This window comes from Quercus lobata, chromosome 1 (assembly GCF_001633185.2).
Source record: "Quercus lobata isolate SW786 chromosome 1, ValleyOak3.0 Primary Assembly, whole genome shotgun sequence".
NCBI classification, from domain to species: Eukaryota; Viridiplantae; Streptophyta; class Magnoliopsida; order Fagales; family Fagaceae; genus Quercus; species Quercus lobata.
Window position 1 is genome coordinate 20,287,575 of NC_044904.1, and position 20,640 is coordinate 20,308,214.

At 38.3% G+C, this 20,640-nt stretch overlaps 2 protein-coding genes and 1 pseudogene across 2 annotated transcripts; 2 read left to right on the forward strand and 1 right to left on the reverse strand.

The window, feature by feature from the left end:
* Positions 1-11,826: 11,826 nt before the first annotated feature.
* LOC115950604 (secreted RxLR effector protein 161-like) lies at positions 11,827-12,507 on the forward strand. Its single transcript, XM_031067813.1, has one exon. It carries the CDS (start codon positions 11,827-11,829, stop codon positions 12,505-12,507), a length of 681 nt encoding a protein of 226 aa, XP_030923673.1.
* Positions 12,508-14,425: 1,918 nt separating this feature from the next.
* Positions 14,426-15,939, forward strand: LOC115950613 (annotated as a pseudogene).
* Positions 15,940-17,361: 1,422 nt separating this feature from the next.
* On the reverse strand, positions 17,362-19,840 carry LOC115986228 (ras-related protein Rab11D-like). The gene is made up of 2 exons (XM_031109102.1): positions 19,474-19,840; positions 17,362-18,254 (listed from the first exon to the last, which is right to left on the reverse strand). The coding sequence occupies exons 1-2, from the start codon at positions 19,704-19,706 to the stop codon at positions 17,702-17,704; spliced, it is 786 nt and encodes a 261-aa protein (XP_030964962.1). The 5' UTR covers positions 19,707-19,840; the 3' UTR covers positions 17,362-17,701.
* Positions 19,841-20,640: the final 800 nt, after the last annotated feature.

Genomic DNA, 20,640 nt, shown 5'->3' on the forward strand with positions numbered 1-20,640 from the left:
GGGGAATCAGTGGTACCTTGGAACCCTAGGATGATACTATAAAAAGGGGAAGCAGCCAACAGTGAGGGGGCATTCAGTAACAGTGAATTAGAATAAAATCATTGAGAAAACTCTATTAAAGACTCAAACAAAGTAGTGAAAGAAAGGAAAACACCGTCCGATATCCTTAAACAGCCACTATAGAACATACTTGAATTCAAAGGGATTCAAACTTTGCAAGTCTTAGAGGGTTGGAGAGCCATCTAAGTCTGTGATTTTTGAGCTTATTTGGACATTGTAACACGTCTTAATAAGCATATTGTAATACACAATTAAGAAAAGTAATGGAATATCTCACATTGTTTTAAGAATCTTTAACGTTTATTTTGTGTCTTCTTTTATCACATTACTCCTTTACTGTTTCTTGTTGTTCCATGCATATATATTTCTTATTTGCTAGTATGTATGTATTGTAGGATTCCTACTCTGTGCACCACTTGGTTTGTAATCAGCCCATTTAGCTGCGATGAACCAAGCCCAGTCCCTTAAAACAACAACTAAAAGGGCCAGGGTCCTTACTTCTACTTGGGCTTGGACACAGTCCAAAAAGGGACCCTCACAACAGTACTTTTGTTTTGATTTTCCATTGATTTATTATTTAGTAGATGAATATGTAAAGTTTAAACTGCTTAAAATGAATTTGTAAAGTCAATATATTTATGTAAGGACTCAATTTGTAACGATCCCAAACTGATATTGGGTTCGTACGTTAAAGGCCCAAATAATAAAATTTGTAGAGCGTGGGTTGAAAGGTTAGGCCTTGGTCACCAGATAGTGGTTGGTCATGGTGTTCATGGTAGACGCACAGAGGTGAACCATGCTTGCCTCAGAAGTCTTTCTCCTCGGCACGGCCTAGGAGGCTCTGGTTCTTGGCCTTTTTTCCTAGCCCCTCTTCTGGATTGCTTAATTCTCTTTTTATACTTACCTTTACCCTCTCTCCAACGTCCACGTGTAGGTTCAGCTTTCTGAGGCTAATACTTGTCCTATCAGCCCATACCCAAAGTAGTTGGGGGGTGGTTGTAAAAGCTGAAAAGCATTGCTCTATCAGGCGCAGAGTACTTAATTGCAGTAATGGTTGCTTTTCCCTTGTCCTTTGTTGCCACACTATTCAAGGGTCCTTTCCACATTAATACAGAGGTGTTTGGCTTTTCCATGCACTGCTCCTATACCATACTTGCCCTTTTTTCTAGAAGCGTCTTGGGATGATGAGGACAGAATTGTCCTCGACTATATCTCTAGGCCATTTGGACTTTCATTGTATGTCCTCGGAAATGTCCCTCCTCGGCTCGAGCCTTGGGCCTTAACATAAAGTGGGCCTGGGTTACAAGTTCTCTGGCCCTACAATAGCCCCTCAAAATCCTACTGTCCGACCCCTCGGATGGAGAGGAGGGTTTTGGTGACGTCGGGCCTATGTCACGGCTTGTCAAGCCTCATCCTTCATCAATGCCGATGCCTCTTCATTTGCTTGGGACATGCTCCTGGTTATGAGACATTTCCTTAACTTTACTCACAACGCGTTCTTACCGTTTTGGTGCACGAGGCGCATCTTCAATAAGTTCCCTTTACGAGGCGACGCAAATCCAACAGTTGAAGATGGCGTTGGGAGTTGGGTGGGACTTATCTCGTTTGTAGCTTTTCTTAGAGATTTGTACAGAATAAATGCCACCTGGCTTGCTCCCTATATAAGAAGTGCAGTGGAGGTCATTTTCTTTATTTGCAAATCCCTAACTTTCCAGTTGTGCCCATAGCCCCTGTTACCAGTGTGACTGAGCCCTAGGGAGTGATATGGTCAAGTCTGGAATGAGGGCAAAGGGACCACACCCTCTCCAGAAGCATTGGGTTTCCCCGAGACTCAAGATGACCCGGTTAGGGCAAGGGAGACAAAGACTCAAGACACTTCTTCCTCTTGACAAGGCAAGAAAGGAGCCTCTTCTTCCTATAGCCAAAATCCAAAGCAGGTGCAGGTTGCATAAGATTTTTGGTGCGACAGCACTGAGGTTTTTCATCGTTGGTACCATCCGCTCTCTCTCGAGCGCTACTAATATGACACCTGCTTGATTGCAGTCAGAGCTGGTACGGGGGTTAGGTTCAACTGCTTCTTCCTCTCTTCCTTCCCTGGTGCCACCTTTTGCCTCCGCTTCATCTTCTTTTCCATCACTGGGGCCATCCTGACATGCTTAGTCGCTGCTAGAGCCGAATTTAAAGGATTTACCACTCCCCTGTATCTTTTTCTTTTTGCTTCTGTAGTTAGCTTTCGGTATAGGCTTCCTTAAGCCCCTTATTGTACGCTGTACTATTTCTTTGTCTAATAAAAGATGACGTTATCCCATTTTACGTATTCTTTCTTTTCTGCAATAGCTATTTCGTGAATGGATGTGCTGGTGTTTTTTTTTTTTGAACAATACTTAGGGCTGAAACCCTTGTTAACAAAAAGCTATCACTTTGAACTTATTAAGGCTAATAGGCACAATAACGCCGACTTGAAGTGGGTTAACCATATAAGACTAAGCGAGATAACAGCTGAATGCTCTGTCTTGCATATGGGGTAATCATCCAAGGATGGATAACCTAAAATGAACTATCCGATGGGGTCGCTGAGCACTATGGTGCTTTACCACGTTCTTGAAAACACTCATAGCCTTAACCTTTTTTTGGCATCCAGTCCTAGGGCCGAGGTATAACTGTACCGGGTCCAAACACTCGGTTGCGTTAGTTTCCTTAGAACGGGGGATTCGAGGATAGCGCGGGATTTCCGCTCTGTTTAGGACTTAAGACATTTTCTAGTAACTAGTTTCCCCATAGGTTTGAGTCCGAGGACCATACAAAACCTTGGTTCTGTCCAAAACTTATAATTTTCTTTAAGTAGTTGGTTTCCCCATAGGTTTGAGTCCGAAGACCATCCAATACCTTGGTTCTATCCAAAACTTATAATTTTCTTTAAGTAGTTGGTTTCCCCATAGGTTTGAGTCCGAGGACCATGCAATACCTTAGTTCTGTTCAAAACTTATAATTTTCTTTAAGTAGTTGGTTTTCCCAAAGGTTTGAGTCCGAGGACCATGCAATACCTTGGTTCTGTCCAAAACTTAGATTTTCTTTAAATAGTTGGTTTCCCCATAGGTTTGAGTCTGAGGACCATGTAATACCTTGGTTCTGTCCAAAATTTAGATTTTCCTTAAGTAGTTGGTTTCTCTATAGGTTTGAGTCCGAGGACCATGCAATACCTTGGTTCTGTCCAAAACTTAGATTTTTTTTAAGTAGTTGGTTTCCCCATAGGTTTGAGTCCGAGGACCATGCAATACCTTGGTTCTGTCCAAAACTTATAATTTCTTTAAGTAGTTGGTTTCCCTATAGGTTTGAGTCCGAGGACCATGCAATACCTTGGTTCTGTCCAAAACTTAGATTTTCTTTAAGTAGTTGGTTTCCCCATAAGTTTGAGTCCGAGGACCATGCAATACCTTGATTCTGTCCAAAACTTATAATTTTCTTTAAGTAGTTGGTTTCCCCATAGGTTTGAGTCCGAGGACCATATAAGACCTTGGTTCTGTCCAAAACTTATAATTTTCTTTAAGTAGTTGGTTTCTCCATAGGTTTGAGTCTGAGCACCATGCAATACTTTGGTTCTGTCCAAAACTTATAATTTTCTCTAAGTAGTTGGTGTCCACATAGGTTTTAGTCCGAGGACCATGCAATACCTTGGTTCTATCCAAAATTTAGATTTTCTTTAAGTAGTTGGGTTCCCCATAGGTTTGAGTCCGAGGACCATGCAATACCTTGGTTCTGTCCAAAACTTAGATTTTCTTTAAGTAGTTGGTTCCCCCATAGGTTTGAGTCCGAGAACCATGTAATACCTTGATTTTGTCCAAAACTTATAATTTTCTTTAAGTAGTTGGTTTCCCCATAGGTTTGAGTCCGAGGACCATGCAATACCTTGGTTTTGTCCAAAACTTAGATTTTCTTTGAGTAGTTGGTTTCCCCATAGGTTTGAGTCCGAGGACGATGCAATACTTTGATTCTATCCAAAACTTATAATTTTCTTTAAGTAGTTGGTTTTCCCAAAAGTTTGAGTCCAAGGACCATGCAATACCTTGGTTCTGTCCAAAACTTAGATTTTCTTTAAGTAGTTGGTTTCCCCATAGGTTTGAGTCCGAGGGCCATGTAATACCTTGATTCTGTCCAAAACTTAGATTTTCCTTAAGTAGTTGGTTCCCCTATAGGTTTGAGTCCGAGAACCATGCAATACATTGGTTCTGTCCAAAACTTAGATTTTCTTTAAGTAGTTGGTTTCCCCCATAGGTTTGAGTCCGAGGACCATGCAATACCTTGATTCTGTCCAGAACTTGGATTTTCTTTAAGTAGTTGGTTTCCCCATAGGTTTGAGTCTTAGGACCATGCAATACCTTGGTTCTGTCCAAAACTTAGATTTTCTTTAAGTAGTTGGTTTCCCCATAGGTTTGAATCCGAGGACCATGCAATACCTTGGTTCTGTCGAAAACTTAGATTTTCTTTAAGTTGTTGGTTTCCCCATAGGTTTAAGTCCGAGGACCATGCAATATCTTGGTTCTGTCCAAAACTTATAATTTTCTTTAAGTAGTTGGTTTCCCCATAGGTTTGAGTCTGAGGACCATGCAATACCTTGGTTTTGTCCAAAATTTAGGTTTTCTTTAAGTAGTTGGTTTCCCCATAGGTTTGAGTCCAAGGACCATGTAATACCTTAGTTCTGTTCGAAACTTAGATTTTCTTTAAGTTTTGAGGATTAGCCCATCGACCAAGGTGTGTGGCGTTGCCATGATGTTGGAAGCCCTTTGAACTACTCGTGCCACTGGCGCTTCAAAGCGTAGCCCCTAGTAGAACTTTATATTAGGCAACAATAGCGTGCTGCTGGAAATGACGAAGGGGCTTTCTTAGTCCCTTGTTCGACAGGAGCTCGATCTTACCACCGCCTGTGCCAACGCACAAGCCTTTCCCACAGACAGCGCCAATTGTAAGGACTCAATTTGTAACGATCCCAAACTGATATTGGGTTCGTACGTCAAAGGCCCAAACAATAAAATTTGTAGAGCCTGGGCTAAAAGGCTAGGCCTTGGTCACCGAACAGTGGTTGGTTATGGTGTTCATGGTAGACGCACAGAGGTGAACCATGCTTGCCTCAAAAGTTTCTCCTTGGCACGGCCTGGGAGGCTCTGGTTCTTAGCCTTTTTTCCCAGCCCCCCTTCTGGATTGCTTACTTCTCTATTTATACTTACCTTTACCCTCTCTCCAACGTCCACATGTAGGTTCAGCTTTCTGAGGCTGATACTTGTCCTATCAGCTCATACCCAAAGTGGTTGGGGGTGGTTGTAAAAACTAAAAAATATTGCTCTGTCAGGCGCAGAGTACTTAATTGCAGTAATGGTTGCTTTTCCCTTGTCCTTTGTCGCCACACTATTCAAGGATCATTTCCACATTAATGCGGAGGTGTTTGGCTTTTCCATGCACCGCTCCTATACCATACTCGTCCTTTTTTCTAAGAGCGTCTTGGGATGCCGAGGACAGAATCATCTTCGGCTATATCTCTAGGCCATTTGGACTTTCCCTGTATGTCCTCGGAAATGTCCCTCCTCAGCTCGGGCCTTGGGCCTTAACGTAAAACGGGCCTGGGTTACAAGTTCTCTGGCCCCACAATTTATAAGTTAATATTTAAAAAATTAAATTTAAAAAATTAATATGAAAAAGACTAATGATGTGGCGGATGAGGTGGCTCAACAAAAGTATAGCAATAATGAATGTTACGCTTCAGCTTTTTTTATTAGAGACTTCAGCTTTTAGATATATATAGATATAGATTAACCAAAATCATAGATGATCACGGACATACATAATATATTATTGACACCTAATGTATCTAAAAAATAAAAATCATTTATCTTATTTGAAGTGTTCCATTTTATACTCTAGCAATCTAGCCTACCTCATGTCTTTTATTATTTTCTTATAAAATAACCAAAGTTGGGTTTTTTTTTTTTTTTAAAAAAAAAAAAAAAAATTTAAAAGACACATAACATAGAATAATTGGTGAAACATAAGGTATAACACTAAAAGTGGAACATAAAATTATATATATAATTTGGACTCATATATTGTGCTTAGCAAGATTGGAAGTAGGACTTATTCCAATCACATCCAACTGACTCTTGAGTCAAGACATTAGGACAAGAAGTGAAATTTAGACTAATAGGGGAATGTGGCCATTTTTAAATGGTATGTGTAGAGAAGTTTCCTACTTGTGAACTAATAAACCATGTGGCGCCAATAATATTATTAGCTAGCCAAAAAAAAATTTTATATATAAAAGTTTGTCATTTTCATCCTCTTTCCCCAAGACGGCACCCGCAAATAAGAGGAGCGCTATCTTCACCATTTGTCTTCTTAAAAAATACTAGTAGTTATAATAACAATCTCTCCACATCATATAAGGCTGTGATGCGGCATATCTACTAGATATTATCTAGGAATAATACCAGGCATCTACCATATGCTCTTTGGCATTTCCAAGAGAAAGAAAACCATGCACACCCCACTTTCTGTCTTTCACTATGCATTGCATGCAATGCAAGTACCAACTAGGCTCAAGTTACTTCCCCTTCTTTAAATAGTGAGGGTGTAATATCCTCTCTTTTCATATCTCATCTGTTAGAAACTGAAAAGAATATGGATGAACACCCAAAGTGGGCATGTCCTTCTGTATATTTCAGATTATAACATCTAGGAGTTATGGAGTAATGGTTTAGACCGTTACTCTATCTTACTAAGTCCACTATTCCACTCAATATTAATGGAGTGGTGTGTATATAAACACCAAGAGTGGTACCCATTGTACAGAAAACGAATTCCACATTTCTTATAGTGTTTACAAAGTGTTGTGAGATTCTTAGGTTGTGGGTTATGTTTGCATCACTCTAGTAGTGTGCAACACCGTCGAAGAAACGTTTTTTGGTTCGTGGGTTGCACAAATTGGAATTCAAAACGTGTTTGGATACCTGGTCTACGTGGAGGCTGGCTCTAGACAATGTAGAACAATCTCAAGGCTCCTGTGTAATCATCAATTTAGGCCGAGAGAGGTATGCCGAAAAACCAATTATTTATATTCTGCTACAAGTCTCTGTTTCTTACATTGGTATCAGAGTTTTTATAGGTTGTTCTCGATGTCATAGGCATATATGATTAGTTCTTAATGTGTTTCATGCTTCTGTGGTATGCTATGTATTTCTATGCACCTCACATGACCTTCAATGGCAAGTTTTGATTCTGAGCATTTCTTGCCTTGAAATTAATATATGTTGTTTATATTACATGTATTAATATCTACCTTAAGTTTCGTAGCAAATCTCTAAGTGTATCATGAGATATAGTTTCACAAAGCTTAGAACACCGAAACTTTAAGGACAAAACTGCTCTTATATGATTTCTGTTTACAAAATATGATTTCATATTATGAATCTATATGTTATAAGCTTTAAATCAGTATATGGTATGTTAAAAATGGACTTGAAATGAAAAAGATATAAAACTTTGAAACTCATGTCTGAAACACGTTTTCTTTAGCTGAAATTTTTTTTTTTTGAGAGGAGCGGATGAAGGTTGAAGACGACATCACGTGTTTCACTTTTTTTTTTATGAGACATCACGTGTTTCACTTGCCAAATGGGCTGGAAAGCAAATAAAAAAAATAATAAATAATAATAATAATAATAAAGTAAAGAAGAAGGAGGTCCCACAATTGCTTCTTAAACACCTATTTGTATTATTATTATTATTATTATTATTATTATGTTTTTGCTCTGCTAGCATGCACTGTAAAGTCAGCCTATCTGTCACGTTTGGAAAAATTTTTCTTTTTTTTTTAAGATTTTTCTATTTTATGCGTATTAAGCCTATTAATAATTGAGTTTCTTTAAGTGAAACGTATTATTCAACTTAGCATTCATTTCTCATGAAATGTAAAAGGTATATATGTAAATGATATGGAATTTATTTAATTTTGCAAATTATTTAATTCCATTATTATTGGGAAATATGGTATTAAAAAATATATATATATTTACACAACGTTAAATATTATATTTAACGCGACAAAGAAATAATTATTTCTTAGTGAAATAATGAAATGCTTATATGAATTGTTCTCATGAGTTTAAATTGTGATAGCATGTTTGGCTTAATAGTTAATTGATAATATTGGTGAATTATTTTCAATACATATATTTTGTAAATATGTTTAGAATTGAAATATGGAATAATGGGAGTGTGGTTGAGTTGCGTTATCTCCCATACATAATTTTGCACGAATAGAATAAAATTAAGTTTAGTAATAAACACTAGTGGCGCAAGAAATGATTAAGGAGCTTAGCGAATTTTTTGATCTTGTGACGTTTGTTGATTATCTAAGTTTATTTTAGATCAAATGTCAAAATTTTTGAAATGTGTGTGTAATGTCCCATTTGTGAAATTTTGTAGTGAAATTGCTTCAAAAGGTATAGTTGCTGATCTTAATAAAGGAGAGAAACTGGATGATGAAAATTACAATATTTGGCACCGCAAAATCCAGTATTTGCTAAATGAGCAAGAAGTCCTAGAGACTCTAACTCATTCGTTGAGTAAACCTAATGAGGGAAGTACTGAGCAACATCAACGTGATCTTGTTGCCTATGAAAGTTGGCACAAGAAGGATTTGTGTGCGCGCTTTACAATGCTAAGTAGCATGCACAATGACTTGATTGGTGAATTTGAGCAATATACAACTGCACAAGACATGTGAAAAGCTCTAAAGCTAAGATATGGAGGAACATCAGCCACTAGACTACGTGGCTTAACAATGAAATTTGATTCATATAAGATGCGCTCTGAACATACGATGAAGTAGCATCTTAGGGCGATGTCCTCCATGATTCGAGAGCTCAAATCAACTGGAAACAATCTTACTGACAAACAACAAGTCTAGACAATGATTCGTTCACTACCAAGTTCATGGGAGACGATGTGTCAAAAGTTGACACATAATGAGAACATCAAAACATTAGATGATGTGGCTCGTCACTTGGAACTTGAAGCTGAGCGTCTTGAAGCTGAGCGCCTTGAAGCAGCCAAGCCGATTAGTTCTGTGCACATGGTTGAGACTAGCTTGCGTAAGGCATCTAGGCCTAAACACAAGCAACCTGATTACGCTTCTGAACAAGAGAGACCTAATGGGCCACCACCTAAGAAGGCTAAGTTTGTCAAGCGCAATACTAGAGGAAAGCGCGCAAAGAAGGACAAGTCTAAGTTGACTTGTTATAATTGCGGAAAGAAAGGACATTTTGCTCGTGAATGCACTGAGCCAAAAAAGGTAACACCTAATCCTATATCTTACCATGTTTTTGTAACTAGTCATGTCCTTGTTGCTAATTCTGCTCCTATGTGGACTGTAGACTCAACGGCAATAGAACATGTAGCAAGAGATAGAGTGGGATTTGTGGAGTACCGTCGGATTCCTGTTGGGTGTAGAGACATCAAGGTGGGAAACGGAGCTAGTGTGGAGGTACTTGGAATTGGTACCTACAAGCTAGAATTGCGAGGTGGTCGCACTCTGTTGCTCCATGACATGTTGTATGCTCCAGAGATCCGGAGGAACTTACTTTCCGTAGTTACTTTGTTAAGACTTGGTTTTCGGTTTATTTTTTAGAATAATTATGTTTTATTGCATTTGGGAATAGTTTATTATGGTCGTGGTTTTATTTCAAATGGTTTTTTAATTTTGGATATTGAATATTATAATAATGATAGTTCAGTTTTTTTGACTTCATCTGATAATGCTTCTGGTAATTCAATTATATGGCATGCTAGGCTTGGTCATATAGGGCAAGAAAGGATGACTAGGTTAGCTAGAGAAGGCCTTATGGGCAATCTCGCTAAGGTCACTTTGTCCACATGTGAACATTGTCTTGTGAGAAAGTAAAAAAGAAAACCATTTGGAAAAGCCACAAGGGCATCTTTTCCATTGCAACTAATCCACTCTGATGTATGTGGTCCAATGAATGTAAGGGCAAGGCATGGTGGTTTCTACTTCATCACATTTATAGATGACTATACACGTTACGGTCATGTCTATTTGATTGATTTCTCATAAGTCTGAGGCTTTAGATTGCTTTAAACGATACATGAGATTGGTTGAGAATCAATTAGACAAAAGCATTAAGGCTCTCAGAATTGATCGTGGGCTTGAGTATCTATCTGAGCTATTTAAGGAGTTCTGTGATGAAAAGGGAATTGCAAGGCAGTTAATGATGCCTTATACACCGCAACAAAATGGTGTGGCGGAAAGGAGAAATCGATCACTACTAGAGATGGTTAGGTCAATGATGGCGCAAGCAAACTTACCGATTTCGTATTGGGGGGATGCACTTTTGACTGCAGCTTATATACTTAACTGAGTGCCCTCTAAATCAGTATCTTCCACACCTTATGAACTATGGACCGGCAAGAAACCTGATTTGAATAACTTGCAGCCATGGGGTTTAACAGGTTATGTTCACAATACTTCTCATAGATATGGGAAGTTAGGGCCTAGAGGAAAGAATTGTATCTTTATAAGATATTCTGAGCATTCCAGAGGCTATGTGTTGATTGGTGAACAAGCTGATGGAAGTGTGACTGAATTGGAGTCATGTGATGTTGATTTCATTGAAAGTGAATTCCCTAACATAGGTGAGGTTGAAAAGAACTTGACTCTTTATGAAATGATGGATCAAGAGGTAGGTGCCCCAAGTAAACTAGTAGAGGACAAGGAAGAAATTCCTGAAAATCCTAGAGACAGTGGGGGCGACTCACAACCTAGTGGGAGCACACCACTAGAAGTTGATCCACAACAACCTCAGCCACGTAGAAGCAACCTTGGAAATATTCCTCCTCATCATTTTGAGATTGAGGGGGAAGCTTTCATGATTGCTTCACAGGATGATGATGAGCCAAAAACTATGCAAGAGGCTCTCTCATCTTCTGTTAGTGATGAGTGGATGAAAGCAATGAATGATGAAATGGAGTCTATGAGGACTAATCAAGTCTGGGATCTGGTAGACCTACCGTCAGGGCGTAAAACAATTGGGAACAAATGGGTTCTTAAAATCAAACGCAAGGCGGATGGGTCAATAGAAAGTTATAAAGCTCGATTAGTGGCAAAAGGATACACTCAAAAGGAGGGTGTTAACTATGAGGAAACCTTTTCTCCGGTTCTGAGGTTTGCCTCTGTTCGACTCATTCTGGCCATTGTTGCAAACTTGAATTTGGAATTATACCAAATGGACGTTAAGACAGCTTTTCTCAATGGAGAACTAGATAAAGAAATCTATATGAATCAACCTATTGGCTTTGTGACCAAAAGTCAAGAGCACAAAGTGTGCAAACTTAAGAGATCCATATATGGTTTAAAGTAGTCATCTAGACAGTGGTATCTGAGATTTCATCGAGCCGTTCTATCGAATGGGTTTACGATGATCAAAGAAGATCACTGTGTCTACGTAAAACGATCCAAGGGAAGTTTCATTATTTTGTCATTGTATGTCGATGACATATTATTGGCCGGTAATGACAAGGAGATGTCCTAAAATCCTTAAGGATCGCTCAAAGAAACTTTTAGGTTTATCAAAACAAACATACATTAAGAAAGTTCTTGAGCATTTCCAAATACATAATTGCAAACCCATAGATACTCCAGTCGCAAAAAATGAGAGCTTAAGCCTTGATATGTGTCCTAAGACTCAAGATGAAAAAGAAAAGATGGCTCGTGTTCCTTATGCTAATGCAGTTGGAAGCTTGATGTATGCAATGATATGTACTCGGCCTGATATATGTTATGCTGTTGGATTAGTCAGCAGATTTCAGTCTAATCCAGGTCTTGCTCATTGGAAAGCTGTCAAGAGGATATTAAGGTATCTAAAAGGGACAGCGGACTACGTCCTTTGTTATCAGGGTTCAGATTTGCATATGATTGGCTATAATGATGCTGATTGGGGTAGTGACCTAGATGAACGCAAATCTACATCTGGATATGTTTTCTTGCTAAATAATGGTGCCATCACTTGGAGTAGCAAGAAACAACTCTTTATAGCATTATCAATTATGGAAGTAGAGTATGTAGCATGTTCAGCAGCTGTTCAAGAAGCAGTTTGGTTGTGGAGGTTCTTTCAGAATCTTGAGATTGTCAAGGATGCCTTGGATCCCGTTACAGTACATTGTGATAGCATGGCAGCACTTGCTTATGCTAAAGATTCTAAGTATCACGGTAGAACCAAACACATTGATATACGATATCACTACATTCGAGACATGGTTGCCCACAATGAAGTAGTTCTAAAACATATTTCTACAAGCCTCATGATTGCTAATCCTCTTACAAAGCCTATAGGAAGGGATGTCTTTCAAACTCATGTTAGGAGTTTAGGGCTACGTAGAATATGATGATATGTTGTTTTTAGTTACCATTTATTGTACTTTTTTGGGATATTTTTTTAAAAAATACATATGATGTTATTCAGTTAATAATATGTATGTTTACACACACATATACCATATGATGAGTTCTGTGATATGAAAGGTATGTCGGCAGGCTTAGGCCGGCTCACTCACACGAGCGATCGCCTTTGGCACTTGAGTAGTGAGCAAAGATGAGACATTGTGTCATTCAATGCTTATGTAGCATATATAGATGGTTGACACAAATAGATGTCACCTTAATTGGGACTAAGATGAGGTCTATAATATATTCATCTTGATTAGAGCGTACATGGATAGCCCATGATCCATGTAGCCTATGGTTAGCCAGATGCAAGAACTTATTTGATGCCTGAGGTGGCAAGCGAAAAAAGGACTCGAGTTAGGCGCTTGAGTAGCGACTAGACTAAGATTTGTACAGTGTATTGAGTTAAGACATAAGCTCTTACTTAAGAGAACTCCACCATAGCATGTATTTCATACTACATGTGCTTGCTTGACCAAAAGTAGAGGTGAGAGAATAAATCCCTGCTTCTTCACTGTGTGAGTCCCATGGATCTTTCATTAAGATCCTACTTATGCCCTTGTTACTTTTGACTATGTCATGAAGCTGAGGTTTTGATGTCTGCTACTTTGGCATGTTACCTATGGCCATGTTGGATTCGGTCTAAAGGGACATTGTTGGGAAAGCGATTGGACTAAAGTTGAAGGACATGAGTGCAAAGGGAAGACTATTTTTTTTAACACATCCTTATATTTGTACTCATTGTAGACAGGTTATAGCGCTTAAGGTAGCGAAATAATCGTGAGTACATCTAGATAGTTATGATGGGTCAAGCATAAGTCTAAGTATTAAACTCAAGAGGGGTTAGAGATGCTTGATTCGATGTGTTAATATATGTCTAGGGCATAACGAGACACTTTAGGGATGTTGCTATGTTGTTCTTGGTATAAGATTTAGTATAGTGCTCCCAAATTTGTTTTTTCAGGTGTGCTCGGCGGTCGCACAACCTATTTGCCAGTATGAACGCACTGAGAAACACATTGAGAGATGGATAATAGGGCCATGCCCATAGTGGATGAGTGGGAGATGTTAGAAACTGAAAAGAATATGGATGGACACCCAAAGTGGGCATGTCCTTCTGTAGACCTCAGATCGTAACATCTAGGAGTTATGGAGTAATGGTTTAGACCGTTACTCTACCCCACTAAGTCCACTATTCCACTCAATATTAATGGAGTGGTACCCATTGTATAAAAAACGAATTCCACATTTCTCATAGTGTTTACAGAGTGTTGTGAGGTTCTTAGGTTGTGGGTTATGTTTGCATCACTCTAGTAGTGTGCAACACCGTCAAAGAAACGTTTTTTGGTTCGTGGGTTGCACAAACTGGAATTCAAAACATGTTTGGATACCTGGTCTACGTGGAGGCTGGCTCTAGATAACGTAGAACAATCTCAAAGCTCCTGTGTGATTGTCGGTTTAGGCCGAGAGAGGTATGCCGAAAAACCAATTATTTATATTCCGCTGCAAGTCTCTGTTTCTTACATCATCACTCTTGGATCACCAGCATCTCCATATATATTTGCTCCACTCAACACTAATATTGTTTCCCTTCCTAGCTGTAACTTGTAATTAAGTATGATTGCCCTTTTCTTTTCTTTAACTGATAGTTGGATCAATACTAGTATTTTAATGGAACATTTATGTGGTTTGGCTACAAGTAATTAATAACACAGTTTGCATATGCTGGTTGTTACCTTCTGATGTTTTCAAGAATAATGGCAAGTTATTGAGCTAACTGAGAGACCAACAGGTTGAGCATATATAAAAGCCATAAGAAACCAAGAGAGAAGTTCATCAAGGCATCCAAGCATTGCAGAAATGGGAAGCAATGGAAAACATGCAGCAGAAAGGCACATTATTATCTCTTTCAGTTTCTTTCACATAGCACTATAGCAGCTTACCTTTTCTTGATAGGAATCGCATTGTTGGTTATAGGTACGCAGTGGTTACAGGGGCAAACAAGGCCATTGGTCTTGAAACTGTTCGGCAACTTGCATCTCAAGGTGTGACAGTTGTTTTCACAGCTCCAAATGAGAAGAGGGGGATGGAGGCTTTGCTGAAGCTCTAGGAGTTGGGTTTGTCAAATATAGTTTTTCATCAGCTCGATGTTTTGGACCCAGTTAGCATTGATTCCTTGGCCAATTTCATCCAGGAAAAATTAGGCAGGCTTGATATCTTGGTAAGGATGAAATTCTTTCCATTTTTTTTTAATTTTTTATATTTTTAATTGTTACATCAAGTTGGAGAGGGTGATCAAACCGTTATTCTCTTCATAAAGAACAGTGTTACTGAATTACAAGGCTCTTAATAAATTCTTTCCAATAAGAACTTTATACCAACCATTCAAGTAAAATGTATTGCCAAATTATTAAGTGTATGTGGGATTTTAGGATGAAATTCTTTCCAATTTGAATCTTATACCAACCATTGAATTAAAGTGTATAGCTAGGCAAGTTATTTCAAGGGTACGTGGGATTTTGCTGAAATCTCTTTTAGCACATTACTTTATGTGTATATATATTTGTATGAAAATGAGATGCTGTGACTTCACAATCAGTTAATGCCTCCAAAAGTTCCTTGATGAAATTTGTATGAACACTTTCTTCTCAAATCATTCGGTATGTTGTCTTTGCCATTAACTCTCTACCTCATAGACATTGGATATCACGAATAATCGTGATAGGCTGATAGGCATACTTGAAAATTAGCTCGATGTGAAAACCTTTGACAACTTAGATCATTCATTATGAATTCTGATAATTTATAATTATGTGATTTGACACAATAATTTATAATGCCTTTATTATGAATTCTGATATTTAAAAAAGTTCACCAACTTTGGGTGTAGTGAGTGATCCATTAACTATGTACCAAAAAAAAAGTTTACATAAACTTTAGTTTGTGTAATGAATAATTAACCATCTTTCATTAATTAACAAATGTAATATGACTTTCCTTTGATTTTTACAGGTTAATAATGCTGGAGCTTCTGGAGTTGTGGTTGATGAGGAAGGCCTAAAGGCCTTAAACATAGATCCCTCATCCTGGGTAAGTTCATAAAAATAAAGACAGTAATTTTGATGCATGCCTTGTTCAAACCGATATCCGTAACTACTACTTCAATGCAGCTCTCAGGGCAGGCTTACAAGTTGATTGAACTTCACGGAGTGATTAAACCAAATTATGAGAAAGCAGAAGAATGCTTGAATACTAATTACCATGGTGTGAGAAGAGTAACAGAAGCTCTCCTACCACTATTACAGCTTTCCCCTGCAGGAGCAAGGATAGTAAATGTGTCCTCCCTCAGGAGTGAGCTAAAGGTAAAAGGATAATCTTCCTCTACCTATACATATATTCAACATTTAGCCCTGTACCAATTGTCATTGTGCGTACCCAAAGTTCCCTTAACGGACAAGGCTTGAAATTGGGCTCACAACTTACTTGTATAGTGTGCTTAGTGTTTTCTACTAAGGGTGGTTCCTTGCCAAGCGACCCAATGACACCCCTCAACTCTCACAAGCTCCTTCTTTTCATTTCTAAGTTGCTCCCCCTTCTGGTGGTACTATATATCTCTCTCTCTCTCTCCTCTACTCTCAATTTTCCCCCAAATTGCTAACCCCTTTCTCTTCACTCACTTCCCCTATTTATAGTTTGAGGTTGGTGGAAGTTTCATGATTGCGTTCTGGTCTTACTCGTGTGTGTGGGGTCCAATTTGATTATTCTTGACAAGGGATAAACTCTATCAAAACAGAGGTGATGGCATTGGAACTGGTTCCTGCCTCCAAAAGATTGCTTAGCAGTGATATTCTCCAAGGCAATACCGAGTTGCCAAGGACATAGGCTGTTCCGGACAAACACATCCCTGGTCAAGTCATACTTGACCGATGTGGGCTTCTCTATCACGCATCCAAAACGAGATGGACTTACTAAAAGGTTTGGGCCCAATTTTGGTTTTTGAGAATGTTCGGCCCAAGGCCCAATGGGCTTGGGATCATACCCCGTACAGTCATATATCCAAAAATAAATAAAAAGGAGAGTATAGGGTATGAAGGTAACTAACACAGTGGTTGATATTGCTTGTAATTGGAATAACCTCACTTTCACTTGGGTCTAACATTGACATTGCTTTTATTAAACACCAATCAACAATTGTGAAAAATGTTGTGTCCAAGACCTATTAATTTTTTAACCCCATGTTGGTAGAAATGACAAAACTGATCCCTTGAAATTTTTAAGAAACTAATTGAAACTTTTTCATTTTGAGGGACAAAAATTGAACTAGAACCAAATTTGCAAGATGAAAATTGCATTTTAATCCATGAGAAACAAAAATCTCCAAAAGGACAAAATGACAGTAAAGTTCTTTTGGTGTACATTTTAAGCATGAGTGTGTTATAACATGAATGCTCCCCAGAATACTAGCCTCTTACTTAGATTTACCTCCACCATCATAAGAGGATCTCATTTTCATTCACATTAGAGTCTTATATATTAGATGCAAAGAAGGCAAGTATTATCATCTATGAAGCATAGGTGCGTTTCCGGATTCGGGAGTGGGTGCGAGACTCGACAATTTTTGAAAAAGTAGGTTGTGGGTACAGCGGAATGCGGCGATTAAAAAATTATTAAAAATATTTTCATTTTTATTTTCTATGTTTTGCTAAGCATACATTTTCACATTATATGAACATATACCATATTTAAGAGCAATAGTAGATAATAACTAAAACATGATGTTCATAAATTTAGAGGACAGAACAATTCAATGGAAAATATAAAAGTGAATGCCCAGCAACCACCATCAAAAAATTTGCAAGTGTTATTGATCCTAATCCAGCATGGAGCCAATGGCCTCAATCTTTTAGAAGCACAGCACGTTGTCTTAGTAGAACCGCTACTGAATCTAGCAGCAGAAGCACAAGGTATCAGCTGGGTGCATCGAATTGGGAAGAAAAATGAGACACTCGTACACTGGTTTATATATATATATATATATATACTTGAATTTCGTCCTAAGAGGTACGTAGTTTTGTTATATTTAGAACCTATGGTTGTGTGGTACAACAATCTTCAAATAAAAATATAAATTTTGTTTTATATTGCTTCTGCAAAAACTATCACCATTGATATTGCCCAAATTCCAATTGTTGTTGCCTGATTGGTGTTGTTATTATTGTGGCTATTGGTGGTGGTATTGGTGGTATTATTTCCGGTGGTGCTAGTGGTGGTACTAGTGGCGGTGATATTATCACTGGTGGTGGTATGTGTGGTGGTACTGGTGGTGGTATTATTGCTGTTGGTGGTATTAGTGGTATTAATGGTGGCATTATTGCTGTTAAGGTTCACAAGGTTTGTCAACAAATCCTTTAAGGCATTATCAAAATCAGTTCCTTCCAATGCCGGGATCTCCCAGAAAATCAGACCGTTCTTCTCAGCAAATCCACAAGCTTCCTTTCTTAGAACTTCACGATCATTCTCTGAATCACTTTTGTTCCCTATCAGAATGATAGCTTGTCTCTTCTTTGCATGGCGATGCAACTCTTCTAGGCAAAGAGTCATGCAATCAAAACTCTTGCGGTTAGTTATGTCGTAAACCAGTATTACCCCATCAGCATCCTTGTAAGCCGCATTTGAATCTACATTGTTTCTGCTCAATCCACCCAAAAACATGATCAGATGAGTATAAATTATACTAACAAAATTGATTCAATTATACTAAAGCCAATTATTAAAATTGACATCAACCTCTTGATGCCCATTCAAAAGGGTTAAGAAAATCTATCATACTTTCCGTCCTTGAATTCTTAAAATTTTAAAAAAGCCAAAGCGATTTAACCAAAGCTAACCTCATCAAATATAGTAATGAGGCGTTTGGAAAGCGCCACCACAAGTCCAGCCAAAAAAAAAAAAAAATTTTGAAATAGCCAAAGTTTTTGAAATAAAAATACTTGACTCTTTCTACCCGAATAACTATCTTTTTTTTTTGCTGAAACCTGAACAACTCTCCACTCTCACGCTTGCTACCGATCCACCATCAACAGATCCACGTTGCTGACCCACGCCACCGACCCAACCCCAATGCCGATCCTCGCTGCCGATCCGCAAAGCCTCGGCCGCCGATGCATTTCCCCTTCCCCAGATCAATGTTGGGTGGCCGGAATGGTCTTGGGTTTGGTGTTGGGTGGCCGAATCGGTGTTTTGATCGCTTCAAAGGCATTGATTTGGATGCCCTTCTCGACATGTCCACCAATGACCTTGTCAAGCTCTTCACTACCAGAGCTCGTAGAAGGTACTTGTTTTTTTCTTCATATATTTCATCTTTCATTTTTTACTTATTTGTTTTATAAATGTTTTATTAATTTTGTAGGTTTCAAAGGGGTCTGAAGTGAAAGCCCATGTCTTTGATCAAGAAATTGCGCTAAGCTGTAACCATCTGTCTCTCTTTAAATTTTTAGATATCTTGAAATTTTGGGTATTTTGTTTTTGACAATGTTGTTTAGGTTGTTTTTCATGTTTGGGTGTTTGGATATGCTGGGTTTGGGTGGTTGAATGTGCTAGGTTTTTTTTTGGGGGGGGGGGGAGAGAGAGAGAGAGAGAGAGAGAGAGAATGGTGGGGTGGGGTGGCTGGTTTTTTTCTTTTATGGTTGTTGGCTATAGCGGCGTTTTGAAATGCTACTATATTGGTATCACAATTTAATTCCTCCAACAAAAATCATTGTAAGCCCTTGGTTCTCATTGAACTTAAAACCAAATCCTTAGGAATTACGCAAAGAGTAGTGTTTCTTATACACAAATTGTTTTACACAAACCCTAAAAAAATACTAAAACTATGAATTAAAGTGAGAAATTTGTAGAGCTAGACGTACCGTTCTTGGCGAATGATGCCCCAGATGTGGGCCTTGACACTCTTTTTCTCGATGTGAAGGGTTTGGGTCTCGTACTTGACAGTAACGGCAATACCAGTCTTGGACTCTTTGCGTTCGCAACGTGCTAGTATCTGACACTTCCCAACCTCAAAGTCTCCTATCAGCACCACCTTGAATTCACAGTCAATCCTCTGTTCCAAAACTCCATATCCTTCTTTACCTTGGCTTGCCATTTTCTTTCTATTATAAAAAAGCAATTTGAGAGAGAGAGAGAGAGTAATGAATGTCTGAGCTATACTTTATGGAAGTTCAAGAATCGGAAAGGAAGGGCTATATATATATGCATTTGTGTGAACTGTGTAAAGTGTGATCAATGCAATTATTTGGAAAAAAAAATGTCCCTACAACATTGTTCACTTCTTCTTCTTCTTCTTCTTCCTTTTTTTTTTTTTTTTTTGTGTGTGTGTGTGTGTGTGTCTTTTTCTTCTTTGTTTTCTATTAATGTGCAAAGAAACGTTTAACAGCATATAACCTCAATGAAAAACGGTGGGCAATTTGTTGACTTATGAAAAACGTGGCCAAACTAATAGGACTTAATATTTACAATCCAAAAGAAAACGTGATGACAACATTCACTTGTTCTAGGGACCCATAATGGACAACGTGAAAGCCATACACACAGAGGCCAATTCTAAGATTTAATATATATATACAAATATGTCTCCCAATGGGTGGTTTTTTTTTTTTTTTTTTTTTTTTTGAGAAACAAACACACACACAAAAGGGAGAGGAAAAAGAGTTCTAACACAAAGGCACACCACAAGTCAATGATATTGCCCACCATTTTTCATTGAGGTTATATGTTGTTAAACCCATTGGGAGGCATATTTGTATATATATTAAATCTTAGAATTGGCCTCTTTTACTTACAGCACTTAAATCACTCTGAAAGTCAAGCCGAAACACCCTCCAAAAAGTCTCAAAACACTCTTAAATAGGACCTATAATTAATCATGGAAATTACTTAATATCCTCCACAAAATATAAATCTTATCGAATTATACAAACTGAATCACTAAGATTATACTTTGTTGAACTAATTAATAACACTAATGCAAGGAATCTCTCCCACAAATGTTTCCTTGAATTTATCAAACTCTAGAGGTA

Coding starts and splice junctions, on each gene's coding strand:
- LOC115986228 (XM_031109102.1), bottom strand. CDS start 19,706: ATGGCAAGCCAAGGTAAAGAAGGATATGGAGTTTTGGAACAGAGGATT. Junction 18,255..19,473: donor GGCATCATTCGCCAAGAACG/GTACGTCTAGCT, acceptor TGGATTGAGCAG/AAACAATGTAGATTCAAATG.
- LOC115950604 (XM_031067813.1), top strand. CDS start 11,827: ATGGCTCGTGTTCCTTATGCTAATGCAGTTGGAAGCTTGATGTATGCA.